At 38.5% G+C, this 23,310-nt stretch overlaps 1 protein-coding gene across 2 annotated transcripts in view; it reads right to left on the bottom strand.

Annotated features, from left to right (window-relative positions):
* Window positions 1-23,310, bottom strand: part of LOC122789165 (actin, alpha cardiac muscle 1-like) — a 108,585-nt gene that overhangs the window by 2,617 nt on the left and 82,658 nt on the right. For both annotated transcript variants that reach the window (XM_044056409.1, XM_044056411.1), the window contains 4 exons: window positions 18,007-18,091; window positions 8,518-8,679; window positions 6,708-6,899; window positions 4,320-4,501 (listed from right to left, as the gene is read on the bottom strand). In XM_044056409.1, coding sequence (XP_043912344.1) covers window positions 4,320-4,501; window positions 6,708-6,899; window positions 8,518-8,679; window positions 18,007-18,091 — 621 coding nt within the window. The remainder of the gene's footprint in view (window positions 1-4,319; window positions 4,502-6,707; window positions 6,900-8,517; window positions 8,680-18,006; window positions 18,092-23,310) is intronic.

Genomic DNA, 23,310 nt, shown 5'->3' with positions numbered 1-23,310 from the left:
ACTCAAAGGAGATAAAAGAAAATACACTTTCATAGGAAGGTGGCACTTGACTGCAATATCATTCTTTTTTTTTTTTAAACAAGAAGCATCTTTATTGAATTATCACATATGATATAAGCAATCATAAATTTATATAAATGAAAACAAACCATAACATATTTTCAGTTGCAGACACTATACATCATTTAGAATTTTCTCTTCAGTCACTGTCAGTTGAACATTACATAGCTCATTCAGTTCCTGACTTCCCTTAAACCTCATTCCTCTCTTAAAATATTATTTTGCATGTATTGTTCCCACAATTCCCATTTTTTCTATGTAATTTGCTCCCAATCTTTTTATGAAGATCCCACTTCTAGTTCTTTTATCTCTGTTACAATATTCACTAGTTCTTGTATGGTTGGTTTAGACTTTAATTTCCATTTTCTAGTAATTGCTTTTTTGGCAGCCAACAGAATTAAGTTAATCACGGCTCAAAAATAATTTCCTAAATTACACCAATTTGCTCACTCTCTTTCTGACAGAGAAGTCTGCCAGCTCATCACACTTCCCAGAAATATGTTTCCAATTACCTCTTTTTTTTTTTTTTTTTCTCCAGCATACCTCCAACATTTGCAATCTGAGGAAAAATTCCCATGCAACCACATCCAAGTAAAGATCCAAAACTTTCTAAAATTTGTTGCATATTTGGGAGCCATACATATATCCTCCCATTATTTCTTTGTGAATTGCTAATCCAATCTCTTTCCAATCAATTTGTAACCTCGTCTGATTTGTTTAGTTATTATGCCCTACTAATTATCCTTTTTTTAACAGCGGCTTCTGTTCTAGAGTCTACTAAAAACTCTACCAGTGCTGGTCTTTCAGTTAGGACACCCCTATTCCTTTTTTTTTCTACCTATACTCTGATATCAATCAGGCAATCTCAAGCTTACAGTACAAATGTATCCTTGACCTCTTCCCATTCTATTATCTTTCCTTCTCTAATTATTTGAACTCAGTACCTTGGGTTCTTTGCCAGTTTTCTTCAGTAAATTCCAGTCCCCTCTTGCATCTTCTTTCTAAGTCTAATTGCAGTCATCCCTATCAGCAGAATTTCCTTTTTTCAATCCTGTGTTGGCTTAGTTGCTACAATACTTTCTGTACTTTATGAATATAATATTGTATATGGTTATTATTATTCTCCTAAAGGATCTGCATCCAAAATCCCGCTCTCTCATTTCTTGAGCTTCCCCTTAGTTTCATCATTGTCCCTTTCCATTTTTAATCCTAGCTTTCTGCTTATGCTAAGTATAGGAGCCTTAACAGTGTAGCTCTGAAATACCCCTTTAAACTGAGTAATCCCAAACCACCTTGTTCTGTTTGAAGGATCAGTTTATCTCATTTGACTGTTGCTGTCTTCCCCTCCCAGATAATATCCCTCAACTATTTATTACTTGCTACCCACAACTTCTCCTCTGGTTGATAAAAATATATGCCTGACCTATGTATAAAACAAAAGGGACTAAAAACATTTTCACTGCTAGTCTCTTGTCCATATCCTTAAAACAGAGCTTCCAAGTTCTCAGTTTTTGTATTACCTTTTGTTTATTCTCTTTCCACATATCCTTAGCTGCTATAACAGAATAATTTTAATACATACTCCAAAGTACTTCATTTTATCATATCTCCATAAATATGGGTATTGTTGAACCAAATTGTGTGTGGGTACATAGTTTACAGCTATTGTGTTTGTTTTATCATTAATTTTGCATTCAGAAATTACTTAAAACTGTCTCAGAATGCTCCCCAACAGATACAAAATAATATTGTCTCCAAATAAAGCCAACTTTTCTTGATTACCATATCAATTATATCCTTATTTCTGAGTCCCTTATTTTTTGTTAATGGCTCTAAATGTATCACAAATAACAAATGGGAAAGAGGACACCCCTGCCTGGTTCCTCTGCTCAAACAGAACTTATCAGAGATGAACTCCCACACGCACTTTAATTTTTGCTGCTGATCCCTCCGATATCCTCCTAATCAACCTTGCTATTTTATCAAGGAATATGTGTTTCCATTGCCTATGCATAAAATCCCAGCTTAGTTTGTTGAATGCTTCCTCTGCATCAACACCCACCAACAGTAGCATTTTCTTAAATTCTACTTCCCTCTGAATCGTTTTTTATTAATGCTGTCATATGTTTGCCACCCTCCACAAATCAACACTGAGCCATACCAGTCAACTTTGGCAACATCTTTACCACTCTCTTTTTAGCCATTATAGACCTAAGCAGTTTATAATCATGGTTTAGAATTTAACTGGGCCTATATGAAAGTGGTTCTGATGGGTCTTTTACAGCCACCACAGCTTTCTTCCAGGATGTTGGTGCTTCTCCATTTAAAATACTGTTAAACAAAACCTTCTAGATCTTTCACTTCTTCCCTCCTAGCTTCCATCTATTCCTGGAGACTTTCACCATTTTATCTCATCTCCTTTTATCCTGTTAATAATTGAGCCTCGTCTAACTCTAATCTTGGTATAGTAAATTTTTCCATAAACATTTCCATTCATACTTTTTCTTGGGATTTCCTAATTTCTCTGTTTTATACAGATTATCATAAAATTTTCAGAATATTTCTAAAACCTCTACTGGATTTCTAGTTATTTTCCTTGTTGTAGGCTTCCTAAGCTTGGCAACAGCCCTTTCTTCTTTCTATTGGCTGAGCTGCTGTGCTAAAAGTTTTTGTGCTCTGGAGTTATAATCAAAGAAGAGTTGCTTAACAGCAGTCTTTCTACACTTGTGCATATTATCAAGGTAGTCCCTTATTTTTTCTTTAGCATTCTGCAGTTGCACCTCTTCTTCTTCTGTGAAATTCCCCCTATTCTGCAATACTTCTTTGCCAGTCCCTCTAAATAATTCTTGTTACTTCTTAACCATATTGGGTTTTCTTTTATTTCTACTCTGTTTTTAAACTCCTCTTTCATTTTATCCCACCCCCTAACTATATTTTCTGAAGAAATTTCTATCTTCCTAAATAACTCCAGAATAATTTCCACTACCCATTCCTTAAACAATTCTCTGTTTAACAAATAGGTGGGAAGGTGCCATTGTCTCATTTTTTTTTTATTTTATTACCCTGGATTTTTATTTTAGTTGTTTTTTGGGAAGCAATATGAAAGTTATTGGATATGTATTAAAGCTTTCAATTAAATGTATATATTCCTGTATAACAGTTTTTGTCTAGCCTAGCCCTTGCGCTACCTTAAGTATATGTACTAAGGTTAAACCTGGCGCTTGCCCTTCCTTCATGCTAAACTACAGACTGATTCAGCACGAGACAGGGTGATTGGACTTTTTGGAAATTCATTGAAATGCCTTTCTTATAGGGAGCTACACATACATGCACACCATACGGTGGGAGCTCTGTCTGCATTTCCTTTACTAATATAACAAATTCTGATGTCACCAAACATTAGATGAGCTCTTTCTCCTATAGCAACTTGTATATTTGCTTGTGTGTCTGTGTGTGTTGCATATAATTTGTATCATCAATGAGTATCGGTACTGTTAAAGTGGTGAAATAAAAACATTTACATAAGCTGAAGTACAAATCCTTTTTTTATCACAAATTTACCATCATTAAGTTTTTTTTATTACCACTCAATTACATAAGGCAAGCTGAATGCCTAATCGGGCATTTATTACCAATCTGTTGATGTAATTAATTACAGTAACTTAGCCTCACTCACATTAGCAGTGGGGAAAAAACATAACATTTCTCTCACTGCACTCGCACAAAAACATAAACTGTACTAAAAGCAAATTCATATACATAAATCAAACACAAATCACATGTACCAGATTCTGAGTAAAAATATTAAAATAATGAACTAAAAATTAGACCATTACAACTGCAAAAGGAAAATACGAACCTAGCCAAAAGTCAGCTCTAAACATTATACTAACCAAACCATAGACCTACAGTAGAAACATTGAAAATCATATCATAGTCCTCATTACACTATAAAAGCTATCCCCCAAAATTAATGTTGTCTAGTATTATACTTCAGAATAGGCCCCTATGATAATCCATTCATAAAGGCATTATTAACTGAGGTAAACTCTAGGAAATAGGAAAACTGCACAATTTCTGCATCCCCGATGAAATGGAAGGGAAATTATAATCCAAACTAACCAAATTTGTTCCTTTAACTTATAGTACAAGAGAGTTCATTTATCAAACAGCATCTCCCCAACATAATTCATAGTTACACATTTGCATACACCAGACTATTTAGAAATATGATTATTTATTTATTTTATTTTTCTTACCTTGATCTTCATTGTGCTGGGAGCCAAGGCAGTGATTTCTTTCTGCATACGATCAGCAATCCCGGGGTACATGGTAGTGCCACCAGATAAGACATTATTGGCATACAGGTCCTTCCTAATATCAATGTCACACTTCATGATGCTGTTGTAAGTCGTCTCATGAATACCAGCAGATTCCATACCTAGGAGAGTTTTTCAACAATTATGTGATGGGAACAATACAATGTAGGATTTCATTGTGTTAGAAAGTCATTCATTGTAATAACCATCTTCTAAACAAGATTTCCTAATGTGATCTTGCATTACTTATTACAGCATGGCATAAGTAGTAGCTTCATGTAGATGGACCTACAGTCTACATAAGGTGTCTACATTTCAAAAATGAACCATAAATAATCGTGGTATAACTGAACACCAAAGTCTTTGAAAATATATTACAAATATGAGTGCTGAAAGTGGTTTAAAGTATGACTGTGTGATGTACCCTGTAGGTGAAGAGAGACATTCAACCACTGTGTATAGCTAAATGGAGCAGATAGCCCTAGTTTCACCTTGACTAAAAACAGGCTTTATCACTGTTGAGGTACATTCCAGCAATCTTGTAATTCTGTTCCAAATCATCCTTTCCAAAAAAGTACTTTAAACATTCTCCTGTCTGTGCCTTTGAGTTCCATAATTTTTCAACTTACATTTGACAGAGTAATGAGTCAGTATTATGTCATTGTGCACATTTCTTTCCTCTGAATTAGAATGTTTAATGCTTAAGACTTTCTTGACACAGTGGTCCCTTTATGATTTTAATAGCCATCCTCTACACTTTCTATATTAGTGTATTTTTATAAATGAAGGCCTCCAGAAATTGATGCAGTAACCCAGGTGTGCCGTTACTATCACCACATACTTATGTTTACTTCAGGTGAGCCTACCCAGGTTGACTTGCATTCTACTGGGTTTTGCTATTTCCTGCTTTGACTGCTGGTGTGCTTTTGTTGAAATAAGTTTAAAAGATTTGATAGTAAAAAAGCAATGTGTAATTGCATTTACAAACTGGTTACTGTACCTAAGACAGCAAATATTAAATCATTATAAACTTAAGATTGAATTATGGATAATATTTTCATGATGGATTGCAGACTTCAGTTCTTTGGAGAAGTGAAAATGATGCAGGTCATGGTCCCTATAGAGTGGGAAGCAGATGTGTATACCGAGGACATAAAGAACAGCAGGGGGGAGGCATACATATTTACCTCTTACTAATGAAATCTAGTAAATAATATATTTTGTACTACTTTAATATGATAATCATATCTAAAATAAATCCTGCACCAAATGCAAGTTAAGTATTAGTGAGGTGATTAAAACTGTGCAAAATGGAACCCAAGAAGATTTCCTTGCTTTAAGAATGCAGATACCATTGACATGGAGCAGCACAGTTATTCCAAACCTTAAAAACAAGCCAAAAAATATATCCGTCCTGGACTCTTGCTAAGCTTACCAAAGAAATTATAGAATGAAGAGGCAGAGAAAGGCCAAATAATGAAGTAATGGGAATAAGCAACAAGTAAAAGGTTCATGATTTTATTTGGGAACAAAAAGGAATTTATTTGGGAGAGGATGCTGTTTATATGGCAAATTATGCCATAATTGACATTTGCGAGGTAAATGTCTGCCACATTCACATCAACATGAAATGGGTGGAAGAGGAATGCGGAAGAAGGATAAGGTAGATGTGGGCTAGCAGCTTCATATTTAGGATGGGCTGAGAGAGAGTTTGCTTTTATGTTTTTTTATATATTTATATGTTAAAAGGTAATATGCTTTCTCCACCTCTCTTCTCTCTCTCCCCCTCCATCCATATTATTCTTTAGCACTAGCACAAAACATGTTGTTTACTCAATATAACTGCTAAAGCACAATATGTTAAATATTTGCAAACTGTTGATTGTCTTCTAAAATATTTCTGACTAGTCAACTGATACTAGAGTATGTCCAACTATTTATATAGTCCCTCATCAATATTAATATATTCCCTCATCACATATATTCATAAAACACAGTTCTCCTAATAGTAATTTAATCTACCTCTATCAAACCTATTGGCTTAAAATTGTTTTCATAAATGAAAATGTTCAGGTGTTGGTATAAGCAAAGAATCTTTGAGGACTGAAATTCACATAAAAATGCAGACCATTGACTTGGAATTGTTCTACAGCATGCTTATATACTGTAGTGCGCAACTGTACAATTCAGTTTAAAAGGCCTTGTAATTTCTCTTGTAAAAATTATTAAAACATGTACACTTGTTTGTTCTTGCTCTTCTGAAATAACTGGCATAACTATGCTGAAAAGCATTTACAAGCTTTAGTATAAATATATAAATAAAATTACCAATGAAAGATGGCTGGAAGAGCGTCTCAGGGCACCGGAAGCGCTCATTACCAATGGTAATGACCTGGCCATCAGGAAGTTCATAGCTTTTCTCTAGTGAAGAGGAGGAGGCAGCAGTGGCCATTTCATTCTCAAAGTCCAAAGCGACGTAACAAAGCTTCTCTTTGATGTCACGGACAATTTCACGTTCAGCTGGTGAGATGAAAAACAGTCAGGTTGTAACATGTGCAACCAATCTCTATGGATAAGATAAAGGACTAAAAACATTTTCATGAAGAGGTCTGTTGATAGGAGATAGATGACAGGCTGCTGTTTGGAGATTTAAAATGCAGAAGACAAAGTGTTTTTCATTATCCCTGAAATTCTAAAGCACTTGTTCCCCATGTAAGTGAATTATTTTGTGTAATGCTTTACAAAGCATCAATGCAATGGAGCAACTCACACTGCGAATAAGCCTTTTAGAATCTAATGTTTCTTCCTTTACTAAAAAGTTAATTGTCACAAAATTTACATCAGCTTCTGACTTTTTTTTTCCCTGATTTGTGCTTCAACTATTTTCTTGGTCTCTGTGTACCCCTAGATCATTGTATGTCAACTGTCTATCATACCATAATAGGATATCTTGTGTGCTCTTACACTTATCTGAATTTATACATTTTAGGATGGCTTTATAAAGCACTCATATGACAGTACAGTGGACAAACAGAAATTAGCACATAATTTTGCAATGGAAGAAGAAGATACATTTATCTGTCTAGCTCTACTTCTAAGCCTTTCATTTAATTTCCCATTTTTCATTAATCTAGTATGACCCCTCTTCTGGTGAAAGTCCTTTCCCAAAGCAGACTGACCTTACAAACATTAAATTTAAGTGCTGTTAACAAGACCTGACAAAGTGATTGATAAATTGCTGACACGAACAGGTGCTAGTGCTTCTGTATATTTTGCTTTACATAGTCCTGAGGTTACACATGCAATAACACTTGCAGTCATTGTATGCAACTATAGCCTAGCTGTTCATGCCTAGATCATTTCTAGGACCTTGTACTGCAGACGCTATGAAAGGATGCTGACAGCAGTGCTTATCAACAGCCTTTCCATGACAGAAAAAGAGTAGTATTGTTTACTTTACACTCCAGATTGCAACATCGTTAGCCAAACCACTAGCAATGCTAGTGTCACCACATTATAGATTATGTGGTCCTACAGCTGCAAATTAGTTTGGATAAACCTGGTTCCATTATTCTCTTCAACCGTGGCTCTCTTCTACCTTTTCTATCATCACCTGATCCATAAATGACCGCTCAATGATTCCAGCATGAATCTGCTTCCCAAAAGTACCAATGCCACTTTCCACCACAAACATACACACACACATGCATACAATATAGACGACACACGCGCGTGCGCACACACACACACACACACACACACACACACACACACACACACACACACACACACACACACACACACTGTAAAGAATGCAGTTTGATGCACTGACTGCTCTTTTGTCAATAACAATCCTGATTACTATTTCAACTGAAGAAAAGACTTTTAACATCTTAACATCATTGGCTTGTACTCCCTCTTGTTTATTTTTAAGGAACTAAGATGCTTCTACAATGTCACAATACCCAGATCATAAGACCTTGAAAGATATTGTTTATGCCAGTGGTGGATTATTTGTAGCAAGCACAGTACCATATCCGTGCCCTGTATATAATAATGGATGTTTTAAATTTATTTTATTATTAAGAAAGCAAAGTATTTTGTTAATTTTTAAGTGTGGAATATCTATTCAGCTTACCAGTAGTGACAAAGGAGTAGCCTCGTTCAGTCAAGATCTTCATGAGGTAGTCAGTGAGATCACGGCCAGCCAGGTCCAGACGCATGATGGCATGGGGAAGGGCATAGCCTTCATAGATGGGTACATTGTGTGTGACTCCATCACCTGAGTCCAGAACAATACCTAAAGACAAACATAAGTGGAGTTGCATTAGCAGATTTTATTCAGAAGTCTGTAAAACAAACAAAAAAAAAAACTTCACACACTTTCCTGTTCTCAAACTTTCTGCTTTTAACCTCCTTCCTCAAAAGAATGTCAAGCCCATTCATTTCCCTGGTATGCTGGCCTCTCAAAAGGTGAGTGGCAAAGATGGCAAATGGCTAGAGTGGGCAATCTTCCAGATAGCCATGAACAGTTTATGGTCCACATACTGTACTTCCCTTTTTTATCGCACTTCAGTGCTAAGAGCTCCGCTGCCTTAGAGTTGACAAGGGGACTTTGCTACAGTGTCCTGAGTGTCTGGCTTCACCCCTGCAGACTGGGATCACCTGCAATTTTATGAAGACCCTTATTGCTCTGAGGACAGTGAAATACAGCACATCCCCTTCCCTATCTCCCAGAAGCATCTGTTCCGTGCTGTGCATTTGATAGCCTAATTCCATCTTACAGCAGCCTGATATCCATGATAGCTCCATAATACTGCCCTGATGACTCCTGCACATTCCTGTGCATGAGCTGATGTGGCTTCTTTATGTTAGCACAGCTTGCTGGTTGTGAAGATCTCGGTCCTTCCGGCTGCATGCTGGGTGACCTTCCACCACTTGATGGCAGTCATGGCAGACCAGACTGCCCTCACTCTCTCCAGCCTGTGAACATCTTACTCCCATGCTCCCTGACCATCTACTCCCAAGTTCAGGCTGTTAGTCAAAAGTGGTGGTGTCTGAGTCACAATCCGGTCTTGGGGAGTAACATAAGTAGTATATTATCCATCGTCTTTGAAATGTAAAAATGATCATGCATATATACATACGTACAGTCTGTAAATATACCAGAACAGGTTTTCCCATAATGTGTGTCCAGGATGTTCTCAAAAAATATCTAAACTAGTGCTTGCTTTAATGTAATTTGGCAATCTAGTCAACGCATCAGCTACTGTCTCAGAAAACCAATTTAGTACCCTTCATTCTTAAAGAATATTCTACATACATTGTTCAATGATTCTATACAACTTTGTGATAAACCAAACATTCCCAGAGGTAGTTGTCTCCTTATCAACATCCTACATTTATCCTATAGTCTCTCATCTGTAATAGGCAGATGACTCTACTGTCCTTATCTACCTCCAATACTATCTCTGAACTACACACACTTAACACAGAATTCCTTTATCTCTGTTGAAAAATGGCTCAGAAACAATCATCTAATCCTTAACCCTAAGAAAACTCAACTCCTTCTCTTCCTACCTCAGACACACTCTCACCTTAAATCCATTTTTTCTCTTTCCTCCCTAGATGGCACCACTATCTCCCCTGCCTCACACACCAAACTCTTTGGGGTAATAATTGATGACCTAATAAAATCTGATTTGCACATACAACAGGCCATCAAAAAACCCACCAAAAGCTTGGACTACTTTTATAGGAACAAAAAACTCCTCACTACTGCCACTAAACACATTCTTGCACAGGCATTTCTCTTACCTAGTCTTCTATATGCTTCCCCCATCCAAACTACCTCAGTGCAGAACCTGGAACAAACCTACAACAAAATTGCCAGATTTATTCTAAAACAACCACTCTCTTCACATCACTGCCTCTCACTAAAACTTCAGTGGTTGGAATTGCTGCACCTTCTCCTACAATCACAACTCTGCACTACCTTTTCCATACTCAACAACCCCTCTGCCTGCCCTGCTCTCGCCTCCCATGTTACTCTCTACTGTTTCCCCCATCCTCTCTGGAGTGCTGATCAGCATCTTCTCACAGTTTATAAACCCAAAAGGAATATTGGCAAACTACTTTACAAACACTCTGTCTCACTAAATTGGAACAAACTTCCTCTCCATATTAGATACAACCTTTCCATTCCCTGTTTTAAAAAGGAGCTTAAATCCCACCTACTAAACTTGAAATTATGCAGTTGCCTTGACCACACATAGTCTCAGTCTGACCTACTGTATGACTTGTTGCATCTCCTAGCGTTCTTTCTTTGTTAGTAACTTCTGCTTCAACTAATCTCCCAAACCCTCAGCTCTACTACTATAGTGCCCTCCTTTCTCTTCCCCCTCCCATTATCCACACTATCTTTTTTCCCCGCACTTCCTATCCATGTCTATGCATCGTCCTTCTTTTGAACAACGATTATGTTTTTGTTTTTACTCTCATATGTAGTACATTTTGACCACTGCTATCAGTGCAACCCTTAATGTTCATAAGTTTTCTCTTTTGTTTTTCTCTTTATAATTATAATTAATTTTGCATTTGCATTGTTTGTAATAGTTTTTGTCCTGTATGTTTACCTTTGCTTATGTTTGCTGGGGCTCTTTCCCCTTGGGTCTCCACTGAAAATGGATTCCTTATTATCAATGCAATGCAAATAGCTAATAACCTTTTTTTACAATTATTTTGTATTGTGATTGTTTAATATGTGTATATTGTCACTTCATAGGTAGGTACTAGGCTATAGGCCCAAGGGCCTACGTAAGCCTATCCAAAAAAGTTCCCTGGCTTACGCCACCCAAGAAAGTTATTTTCCTGTGCCACTGTCGAGCAGAGATACAGAAGTGATCCCTGGGGTGTATTTCCTATTTCCCATCCACTCATCAAGATTTTTCTTGAAGAGTGCTAATGAAGAACTTTGCTTGACATAGATGGGTAGCCTGTTCCAGAGTATGGGAAGTCTCTAGGACAGGAATCTATCCCTCCAGCATGTCCTGTTTATTGTGGTGACAAGGTTTAGGTCCCTAGAGCGTGTAGCTCGGAGGGATTGGGATTTCTTTAGGTGTAGCATGTCCAACACCTCTGGGTTTGACATAGCTTTCTTTATATATTAGGCAGAGATCACCTCGGAGTAGGCGATATGCTACAGAGTAAAGCTAGAGATTTTTGAGGTGGTCAGTGTAGGGCATTTGTTTGAGGCCAATAATCCTCATTGTGAGGTACTTCTGTGGCCTTTCCAGCTGCTGCAGATGTCTTGTGAGGTACATTCCAAAAAGGGTGTGTACTCTATAATGGGTCTAATGAGTGTAGAGTAGAGGGGAACAATGACCCCTCTTTTCCTGGATGAGAGCCCTTTTATGATGTCCTTCTACGTGGCACACTTCCTGACTACTGTGGCGATGTGACTATCAAAGGAGAGACTACTGTCCACCTGGGTCCCAAGGTCTCATCACACATTTGGTGTCAAGTAGATTGCTGCCTATGTGGTAGTTCAAGGGTACAGAGTTTTTACCAAAGGGGATGACACTGCACTTTTTGGCTTTGAGCTTGAGGCCATGGCTCTGACACCAGGCATTTTTCCCAGCGAGGCCCTTCTGTAGGATGTACACATCATTTGGGGACTTGACTATGGCTCCTAGTTTGCAGTCATATGTGAACTTCAGTAGACAGAGGCCTTCTGTGTTAGCCTGTACTTCAGAGAAGAAGATACCAAACAGGAGAGGTCACAGGACAGAACTCTGTGGTACTCCACTTGTCACTGCTTTGAGGTCAACGTTTACAGTGTGGGTTCTGTCAGTAAGCCAGTTGGCAACCTATCTTGTGACATAGGGATTTATACCTAGTTTAGTGAGTTTAGCTGTAATTCCAGAATGGAGGATGATGTCGAAAGCCTTGGCGAGGTCAAGATAGGCTGTGTGAACCACCGTACCCTCATCTACGGCTTTGGTGACTGCCTCAAACAGGAGGCATGATCTGCCTTTCACAAACCTAAACTGGGTGGCATCCAGAGTTTGGAGGTTACCAGTGTCTTTGTTTGAGTTCCATGATGATACGTTCCATGGCCTTGCAGACCAGGCTCATCAGGCTAATAGGTCGATAGTTCATAGGATCAGTGGTGGTTCCCCCTTTGTGGAATGGGATAACTGTTGCTGTGTGCGATTCAGTGGGCACAAAGCCTGATGAGAGGCTATTGTTGAACATGGTGCTTAAGTGGGGAGCCAGTTTGTTCTGAAGTTTGTGTAAAACGCAGCCTGAGATGTTGGTCCGGTCCCATGGATGCTGTGTTTTTGGCTTTAGAGAGTGCATCTTTTACCTGCATAGTTGTGATTACAGGGACTCTGCATTCTTCCTGTATAGATACGGGCCCTTTAGGGGTGGGGGTGGGGGGTAAAGTTAGCACTGAACCTATCTGCCAGGATGTTGGCAATATCAGTTGGTTCTGTAATTTTCGTGCCTTTGTGCTGTAACAGAGCAGATCTGGGTGTTGCCATTGAGATGATTGACATAGCTATAGAATGCTTTGTGGCTGTCCTTAGAATTAGTGGTGATTTTGTTTTCATAGCTAGTTTGGAGGATCTTATAAGGGATCTCAGCGTCTTACTGAGGCTGACCAGGGAGCTCCTCCACTCGTGGGATTTTACTCTCTTTTGCAACAGTTTCTTCCTTCTGTTGTACAGTTTGTTTATGGCAGGGGACCACCAGATTGGCTTCCTTTTTTTGGATGATAGCATCTTGGTTCCGTTTTGGGATAGCACGACCCATGCACTTGTGTAAGTGCTTACAGAGTACATTTGTGTAGGATTCAGCAGTTGTAACTGTATTGTCCATCTGTATGGGTGTCATGAAGTTCACCACCACTTCTGTCTTAAGAAGCATGAAGTTGACTTTGGAGAAATTTTTTACTGTTCTTTCCTTAATGGGGGGTGGGGGCAGGATGTGGATATCAAGGGTGATTAGCTTATGGTTGGATCGGACCAACGAGGAGTTGACTTCAGGTGTGGAACACCAGTCACTCATGTTGGTAATGACTAGGTCTAGGATATTGTTGCCCCTGGTGGGGGTGTGGATAAGTTGATCCAGGGCATTGGAGTTTATGAATTCCAGAAAGCGTTGAGCTAAGGAGTTGGTACACAAGTAGTTTTCCCAGTTAATGGTGGGGTAGTTGAAGCTGTCCATTATTAGGGTGCTTGGTTGAACCCTAATATTTTCCAGTACATCAAGAAAAGAGGAGTGGGAATCCTGGGGCATGTTGGGGGATCTGTTGCAAGCTACAATTTGGATTGCAGTTTTGCCCAGAGTTAGTTGCACTTGGATAACCTCGGATGCATTATGCTGATGCATTATGCTGAGCAACTAGCCTGGAGGTGTGGATATCCTTAATGAATATGTACACACCTCTGCCTTTGGTGATTCGGTCCTGGTTACATGGCCGAAAAGTGTGGTATGAGTTATAGCCTGGTAGTGCAGGGGTGCTCTCTGGAGCCTTGAACCAGGTCTCAGTCACTGCACAGATATCGATGTTCTCCATTTTAAGGAGGGCCTCAAGTGAGTGCATTTTGAGATTTAGACTTCTAGCATTGAGTAGCATTATCCTCAGTTTTTGCTTGCCTGTTCCTGTTACGGTGGTGAATTTGTTATTTGAACCTTGCCTGTCTTTGTTTGCTGGGGCTTTTCCCCTCGGGTCTCCACTGAAAATGGGTTTGTTTTCAAACTCAGTTGGACTAACCCGGTTAACAAATGTGAAATAAATAAATCTTTATCCTGAATAAGGTCTCCTCTTAAATATCTGTATGAGACACTATACAAGTTCATATATTTTAGTCTTTCATAATAACTTAAATTTTCACATATATGGATGCCCTTGTTATATTTCTGCTGTACTTTCCATTTTACTCATGGTTTCCATATTGTTATTCCATAGTCAAGTCTGGGTCTAATATAACTGAAACAACATAGCTTCATCATTTCTGGTTTCCTAGACTTTATAAATCTTTTTACACAGGTTATAGTTCTATAGCTATCATTAACCAGTTGGCTGATATGATTTAAAAAAACTCAAAGGTGGATCTACCCATATACCCAGGTCCTTAAATTAATCTACAGTTTCAATTGTGTGCTGAATAAAGTATTCACTTTTTCAGTTTAGGTCTCCTAAATCTCATATGCTTAGTTTCTGATGTAGTTATCAGCATATTATATTGCCATTTTACGCTACAGGCCTTATGAACATTTTTACATTAATTGACTTGTCTGTTCCAAGCAAACATGTTTGCCAGAAGACAGTGTAACAAACATACACGTTTAGTATTAGCAGTACTTTTATATCCTACATTCATATTATAACTAAAGACTAACACAAGTGTCATATCCACAGCATCCTTTTACAACAGAATACAGGACAGTAATTAAAATGTTAACACAAATGGTACAGAGGTAGGAATCCTGTACTCTGAAGTCCTTGAAATACCTAAACATCAGTTCAAGCCACACATGAAAAGGTAAGGAATAACCTTGTACAGTACCATCAGCTAGTTACTGCGGACTGTGGCACCTAAAATAAGTAAATATTTAACAACTAAAACATTTTGCTTCATAAGTTTATCTTTTCAGCTTTTCCAGGTTAGGGGTCGCCACGTCACCACAGCGGAACTCCGGTCTGCTAATGATTGGCAGTCGATTTTTATGGTGCCTGAGTTGCCAGCCCGACACCCAACAGCGAAGGCATGCCCATTCACGCATGCCTTTTGGGGGCCACTTGACCATGGGGAGGACATGCAGACTCCACACAGAAGGCTCTCCAGCCGAGAATCTAACAGGAGAACCTCTTGCTGTGAAGCGACAACGCTACTGCTGTACCACCGCGGCTTACCTTCATATCTATAGCTATATTCAACTAGAACTGCAGTTGTTTAATGTAAGAAATCTGGCATCTTTTGTTTAGAAGACACCTGGAACAGTGATACCAGAAAACAGTGATACCAATATCTCCCTTGAGGTAGGAATTGGCACTGCGGTGTTCATTTACTCGCTCAGCACTAGCTATGGCAGTGAATAGCGAACCTATCATATTTTGGGTGACACTGCACCTGAGTTGCCAAAGAAGCAGTTTTTTCCATTCTTTGCTCGTGTGATGTGTATTGAATTATTTTGTGCCAGGAGACAATTCAACAATACTGCTCCAGAGGTGAGGAGGTTATTAACCTTAAAAAGACTATTTTGGTATACTGTCTCGATAGAGTCTGCAAAGAACAGTGCTGTCATTGTTTTTTTTTTTTTTTTTAATGTGGTTACATTTCTGCAAAGGGCAAGTAGTCTGCATTTGTGTGTGCTGTTTTGCATTCCTCTCAACTGTCCCTCTTAATCCCTCCTAAAACTGGTGACTTTTTAGATTTAATAATAATGACAATAATTACATTTATGGACTTTTTACTTCAGAAAAATGGATATTCATTAGCATTCATTTTTTCTGTCAGTGTCTCAGATTAATAGTACTAGTACTTTAAAAATGTCCATGTCTCTTATTTCTAGATTTTTCTCTGATTCTGTTGAGATTTATCCCTGATGTATTGAGAGCTATGCGGATTTATTTATTTTTTATTTTTGTTTGGGGGGACACACCAGCACATTCAAGTTAGGCATTTTCCAAATTTTTGACACTCTGAACTCAAAAGGTTCGCCATCATTGAGCTATGGTATACAACTTTGCCTACAGCATTCAGTACACTGATGAGAACTTTGCCTACAGCATTCAGTACACTGATGAGAACTAAAATGTAGAACTGAACATTCACCCATTTATTTATTTTTCATTTACTTTGTTGACTTAAGATCTCTTAGGAACAGACAGTTCCTTTTCTGGACGTACCTAAATGCATTGCAAGTTGACTTAGTTGTGCAGAATTTTAAAGTACGTATATGGAAAATGTAGGAATCAAACTTAAGTTAGCAGGGTTGAGCTGAATTGCAGCTATCTTTGTTAATTCATTAAGGTCTGTCGTCATCTTTTACGAATCCTGGTAAAAAGACCTTGTGTACAACATAGCATCTCTTGCATTCTGTAACACAGGGCAGGTACTTAAAACTAACAAGTTTTGATGCAGAATATGATCAACAGATAACCATACTTGCTAGTGAGAAAATGCATTTGAAGCCCCCACTACAGTTGTTTCACATGCTACTGCATTTACTGATGATTTTCACTCTACCTGCTAACCGAGGCCTGGATTTATGGTCTCTGAGGCATGCAGTGACATAAGACATGTCTTGTGGGTTATATTAAATTCACTTTTCTCATGAAGAAAAAAATTGACTCTCCACAGTATTCAAGCTGGAACACAGGCTGCACTACAGGCACTGGTGTGAAGTAGAAAGTACATCAACACCATGTGCCATACAAAGTAAAACCTGTTTCTGTGCTGCACTGCACTCACTAGCAAGAGCCAGGGCCTGTGGATCCCCCCATCACTTCCTCAAAGCATTCAGAGAGACAGTATAGAGCCTGTCGTCTCCTACAATCCTTGGAACAAGATAAAGTCTGTGGCTCAAACTTGTCAGAGCTACAAAAGAGAACACTGCAATTACTGCACAAGATGAAGCCACTGCCTCCAAAGCAGTCAGTGAGTGGGTGTAAAACCTGTGACTTCCACTGCTTGCACTGCTATTAAGTCAGATCCTATAGCCCCACTGCACTCACTGGCATGAGTCTCACTATTTACATCTGTTCCGGAACAGATGCCAGTTTTATTTGCTGTTGAAGGGTTGGGAATTTGCATCCCATATCTGAGCTGGTATTGAACTGAAACTACAGAGAAATACATGGATTCAGGCACAGAACATAATCACAGAGACTGTGACCATTTGTACTTGTTGACCAAAGGCTAGACCTTTTAAACACATTTTCTTAAGAAGATGAGACATCTGAGACCCATAGCATTTATGCCTTATTACTACAATAGTGGCACTAAGACCTCAAAGGGAATGTTACAGGTGTCTATCTGAAGTACTTTCAGAGAACCTGGAGTTTGCCCTTTTTTCCACTGTTTATCTGATTGTGGCATTAGTGTATATAAGTGAGGAGGTGTAGGTGCTTCCTCCACATGGGCAAACATGATGGCTTGCCCCCGTAAAAACTTTTGTTTCAGGTTTGCTGAAAAGGAATTTCAACAGAATCTGTTCAAAGTAAGTAGATCTGTGATGAAAGTATTTATGAACTTACCAGCAACCTGCCCTCTAATAACATAACTGAATTTCTAGAAGCAGAATTTTATAATGGTGTCAGTAGCCCCATATTTTTATCCATCAACATTTATTTCCTTTCATTTTTATTGGATTATGAAATTATAAAGTGGGAAACTGTCCATGCAACAGTGTATACAATCTAAGAAGCCTTGCATTCACTTATGTCCGTTAAGACAATGGCAGAAAGAAACGTGTGCAGCACTGCTCTTCTGTGCAAAGCTTGCATGTTTCTTTAATGTCCTATGGTGCTTAACAGTAGAACATATGGTTTTTTCAAACATCCTTTTTCACTGGACTATGTTACTGTCTCATAAAACAACACGAATTTGCTCACCAGTTGTACGTCCAGAAGCATAAAGGGACAAGACAGCTTGAATGGCAACGTACATTGCTGGTACATTGAAGGTCTCAAACATGATCTGAAAGAAAAAATGTAATACACAATTAAGCAACAAGACTTTGGGTACATTTTTAGTGGTTTAGATAGTTTGTTTTTGTTGCTGTATCCACACGTCAAAAAGTTCCATAGGTGAAGGAAAATGATTTGTTAACTCACTAGGTCAAATGAGGGCTCTGCTTTTATCATGAGATAATATGTATACTTCAATAAAAAAATATTTTGAAAAAAATATATAACAAAGAAGGCACAAAACATAAATATTTTCTTTATTAGTTTCAATATGTAATTAACATAGCTATTAAATAAATTGCCCGAGTTGGTATTCTCTATAGCTGTACATCATACTGAAGGTTTATGCTAATTTACTTGATTTTTCACAGCATATCGTTTGCCAGTTATTTACTCCATTTAGCATAACTTAATGACAGCAATAAAGGCTTAATACATTTTCAATTTGAGATTTATGGAAGGCTAGCTTATTATCTTCCTGTTGCAAACACTAAAGACAGATCATCAATAGTTTAAAGTAATAGCATTAGCTTTGTTGTAATGCCTACTTAATACATGACTGTATATGTGCAAGAAGACATTCCTGCTCACAGATGAACACAAGTAACTATAATTATAACTAGCACTGATTTTGTAAGCAGCTGCAGAATGAGCATTTGAGTTCACCAATTTCAAAAAAGCTTCTCTCTGACTCTTTTTTTGTATCGAGTGTGACCATTGCTAAATGCCTGAAAAGCTGGACTGTATCTTTAGTTTAACACATTGGTTATGAGGTGGAGCCAGGTAGCCATGGCTATGTGAATTACTGAACTACAGATGCAAAAGACATGTAGTTTATCAACTTTATTCACTTTGCTTTCACTTGAAATCCTGCTTTTCTTATCTATTTTGAAGTATGCCTAATAGTTTAATCACACAAGCAGTTTTTCAGTAGCTACATTCTGCATGTCTCTTTATGTGCATCCAATGCCTGTTCATATACTCTGCATTGTAACTTTTATTGCAGAGCCCAGCATATCTGCACATAAAAATATCTACACTACTACAGACTACACACTGGGGGGCCTGAAGAGGAGAAACAGTAATGCGCCTTGTCTATGCACCCCAATTTCTGCATTATGGGTATTTTTTTTTTCCCTGCAGGCTTTCAGGGGGGTCGGGACATTTTTCAGCCTAAAGCTGCTTGCTTTGTATGATGAGAAATGTATGGCATTAATCACAGTGTAGTGTGTGTGTGTGTTTTGGAATTTGGAAAGGTACAGTCTTCTCCATGATCCGATTTATTTATTCTTCTCATCGCAAAGATTGAATGCTCAGGTTTCAGTTTGCCTAGCACAAATCTAAATTTTTAGGCCTCAGCCTGTCCCTGTTATCTAGATTTCTGCCTGTTCCACCATCATTATCCATATCTTGTTTGCATTCATTTATTTGACATTGTCTTAACAGTTCAAGGGTGTGTTAGTTTTCTGTGCTATAGTTCAGTTTTTTTTTTTTTTTTTTTTTTTTAAGTAGCAGATAACACTTTTTCAAATTCTCCTTGCTCCTTCATTATGATTTACATGAGGTTGTTCCCTTTTCCTTGTCTCTCTTCTTGAGATTCCTTATCATTGCTAGAGTTTCTTCCCTTTGGTTACATTTTTTTCTGATCCTGTTATGTGCTGCCTGTTTGGGAGGAAAAAAAGGATTGGGTTTTGCTGCCACCACTGGCAGCTTATAATTTCTATTATGCATCACTACTGCCATGTTGTTGCAGTCACATCTGTTGCTTATTGACTTTGTGGTTAGCTTGTAGTCTTTAATATAATGGTTAAGACCTCTGGCTCTAAAAATTGTGAAAAGTGTGTCCAGAAATTTTCACTACAAAATAGATATGCTTGATGTGTTTAGATATTTCCCATCTGAAGGTTGATTGTGAGATCTACAGAAAGTTTGATAACACTAATTGATAGATGACAAAAACTGAGAAATAGCTTGCTATGCTGGTGTCCCTTTAACTTTAACTTTAAATTGAGAACCAAAAGAAGTGTCCTCCCACTTGGATCATTTGTTGGAAGTGGTTTGCTACAGCTTCTCCCACACATGAAGTACAGAAACTGTCAACTCTGACTGCAAATGTAGTACTGGCATGAATGCTGGTACTGTACTACTGAATGATCAGCATTTGATGATCACACCCCCTTTGCTCCACTCTAGCTACACTTCAAGAAACAGACGTGTATTGAATGGTTTGTTTCCTAGATAGGAGGTTTTGCAGGCATCCAGTACCCAAGATAGAGTTTTTCACCTCCGAGACATGATGACCTGTATCCAAAGGTAAACAAAAAACAGGGTGATGTTTGTTTGTTTTTTTATTGACTTTTTCCTCCTCCCTCCTTAAAGTTCTGAAAAGAAGGGTAGCTTCTGCTGAGAATAGTGTTACTAAATTTGCAGTTCAGATAGTTATGGACTATCTGAAACATGAGAATAGATGAAGGAGTTCTTTGTTGGTTTTTGACTTTCCAGGTTTTCCCTTGGGCCTCAATCTGTCAAGTCTTTATTTAGTGACTTCAAACAAGTTCATCTCTGTGGATATAGCCTGTATGAGGTTGTCTGATATATTGCTGCAGACTCCAATAGATTTGGGTATCATCACTTCTCTCTCTCATTCTGTGGAAGACAGGATGGTAAACTGTCTTCCATTCTAGCCCGGTCATCATCTCAAGTACTGGCACTTATTACCTTGCATCCACCTAGCTCCCTGCTGAAACAAGCACTAATGTGGCTCGCTACTACCATATTGGTGGAACCCTTCATTCTCAGTCAAAGGCTTGGCACCATCTGTTTCTATGGTACTAGAGTTTGTGGTCAAAGGCACAAAAGCAATGTTATTGTCAACCCTTTTGGAGTATATTTTGAGATCAGAGGTTTTTTTGATTCTGAACTCTTGCACCTGAACTGTTAGTACTGATGTTAATACTCTACAATTGACTTCTTCAAGGCTCAGTATTGCTTCACTTGCACCTCTGTCAGTTGAGTCTAGTGTTGTGTTCTTGGCATCAAGTTCCTCTGAGCTCACTCTGGTATTGAGTCCAGTTAGAAACCTGATGTTGCTACCCTCAACTGCCAAAGTATTCCCTCATGCCTCATTTGTTCTCAGTCTGCACAGGTACCATTTCCATCTCCTAGCTGAATCTCTTGCAACTTCATAGCACCAGAATAGGAAGTTTAAAGATACATGGTAAAAACAGAGAAGAAAGTCTGGGCATGACTCTGTCACTGTTTATTCTTCTCTGGACAGCTTCATAATGAGGTGCAACAAGAAACCGTACAAAAGGACGTAAGTTATCTATCTCTGGGAGTCTCCCAAGTCAACACCAACATTGAAGGAGCAACTGATTTTCCATCTCTCCCCTGATGATCCCAAATGAAGGAAAAGACAATTACAATTGATGTCAAATGGGGGTTGACAATTGCTCACCCCGGTTTTGTGTTTTGCAGTTGTTATTTAGATCACTTGCCTTACCTTCCTTGGTTGTGTCCCCTACAGATAATATGGTGGCTCTTTTTTTTCTCCATGGATGATGAAGGATCCCAGCATTGTAGCCCCATTACTAGGACACCAGACAAAATGTTTCACCCTTTCTGGACTAAAACCAATGGATGCAAAATCACATAGTGGATTCTTTCATTGCCATGACAACCCAAGAAAAAACATCCAGCATCTTCATTCCCTGCAGTCCACCCTACAATGCAAGATCTGAGGGCAGTAGACCATTCCAGGAAGTGGGTCTTTGCATCCTTCCACTTTGTACTTTGGGTGTTTAGCTACCAGGCACCATGTTGAGATTCCATAGTAGTACTACCACTGACCATATGTTCAAGGTGCTGAAATAGGTGTCAGGCACAGAATTAAAATGAAACGTTCTACTCTGCCATCTATCATGTGTAACTTAACTGTGTGATCATTTCATAACACATGTGATGGTGCAGAGGGGTGGCAGATACCACAGTAATCAAGCACCATCATGCCTGACTTTGCCTAATGAGATTTGCAGAGAATTTCATGATGACGTTCTTTAATGCACTGTTCAATGGTTTGACTTCTTTGGACCACTGAAGGAAAGTGGCAAGAAGGATAAAACACTTGCAGCTGTTGGTGTCAAGTTTATGATGCCACTTTATCCCTTTTTCAAAATACAAAGAGTCCACATCAAATTCAGTTATGGCCAGCAGTAACAAAATTAACAGCCAGGAAAGAATAAACGAAAATGCAATGGTGGTTTTTATAGCAGCAGCCAACTGAATGGTACGAGCTGTCAACAGAACAAGGGTGCTCATGACTGATCCGCTCTGGAGACAGTCTGGGCTCATTTGTCACTCTACCCATCAGTAAGGAAATCCATTATAAATGATAGGCTGGTATTGGTCATATAAAAAGAGAATTTGGCCTCTGGATTCTCTATCTCACCCAGCTATACTCCCTTCCCCATCACTTTGTCCCTCTCATTCAGGAGATAGTGGTGATAAACAAAGTCTGGAGCCATCCAGAAGGTTCCACCAGAGCATAGAATTTGTGAATATTACTCCAGATTATTTTTTAATGTCAAAAAGACCATTGAAATTGGGCACTCTAGACCAAAGTAACCTAAATCAATTAATTCCAAAATGAATATTTCAGATTGTTTATAGTGCAGTTGATTCTTCCTTGCTATAAAACCTGAGGTTGAATTTGCTCTTCAGATCTACAAGACATGCATGCACACTACCTGTAAAGATCACTAAGGTATCATAGAGGCTCCTGCACTTACACATAGGAGCCAGTTATCACTTCTTCATTTTTCCTGTTAGGACTATTCTTTGGTCCCAGTGTGTTCAAAAATATTTGGCTGAGGTTGCAGTGAACCTGAAGCTGCAAGATGTCACGTTTTTCTAAGACATGGGTGTCTGACTCCTTGCCACTCCAGCTTTAAATAAATTATTACCTCCTACATTCTTGGGATCATAATAAATCTACGTCTTGGATGCAGCCCACATAGATAACATCATTACTAAGTTATTCTCTGGGCACCTTTTTTTGAAGGTCAACCTCCCTCCAAAAAGGGTTCCTCCCATTATTCAGATGTTATTTAAGATCTACGATTCCGTGGTAGTGTTGATAGCAATGTGCCTTAGCGTTTTAGGATTAATTGTGGCTACAGTCTTTCTCAAACCATTTATGAGGTCCCATATGAGGGTTTTCTAATGGACCAT

The sequence above is a fragment of the Protopterus annectens genome, chromosome 14.part0 (assembly GCF_019279795.1).
Source record: "Protopterus annectens isolate FY-2018-M chromosome 14.part0, PAN1.0, whole genome shotgun sequence".
NCBI classification, from domain to species: Eukaryota; Metazoa; Chordata; order Ceratodontiformes; family Protopteridae; genus Protopterus; species Protopterus annectens.
The sequence above is the reverse complement of the archived record's forward strand: the minus strand, read 5'-3'. Positions and strand labels throughout refer to the sequence as shown.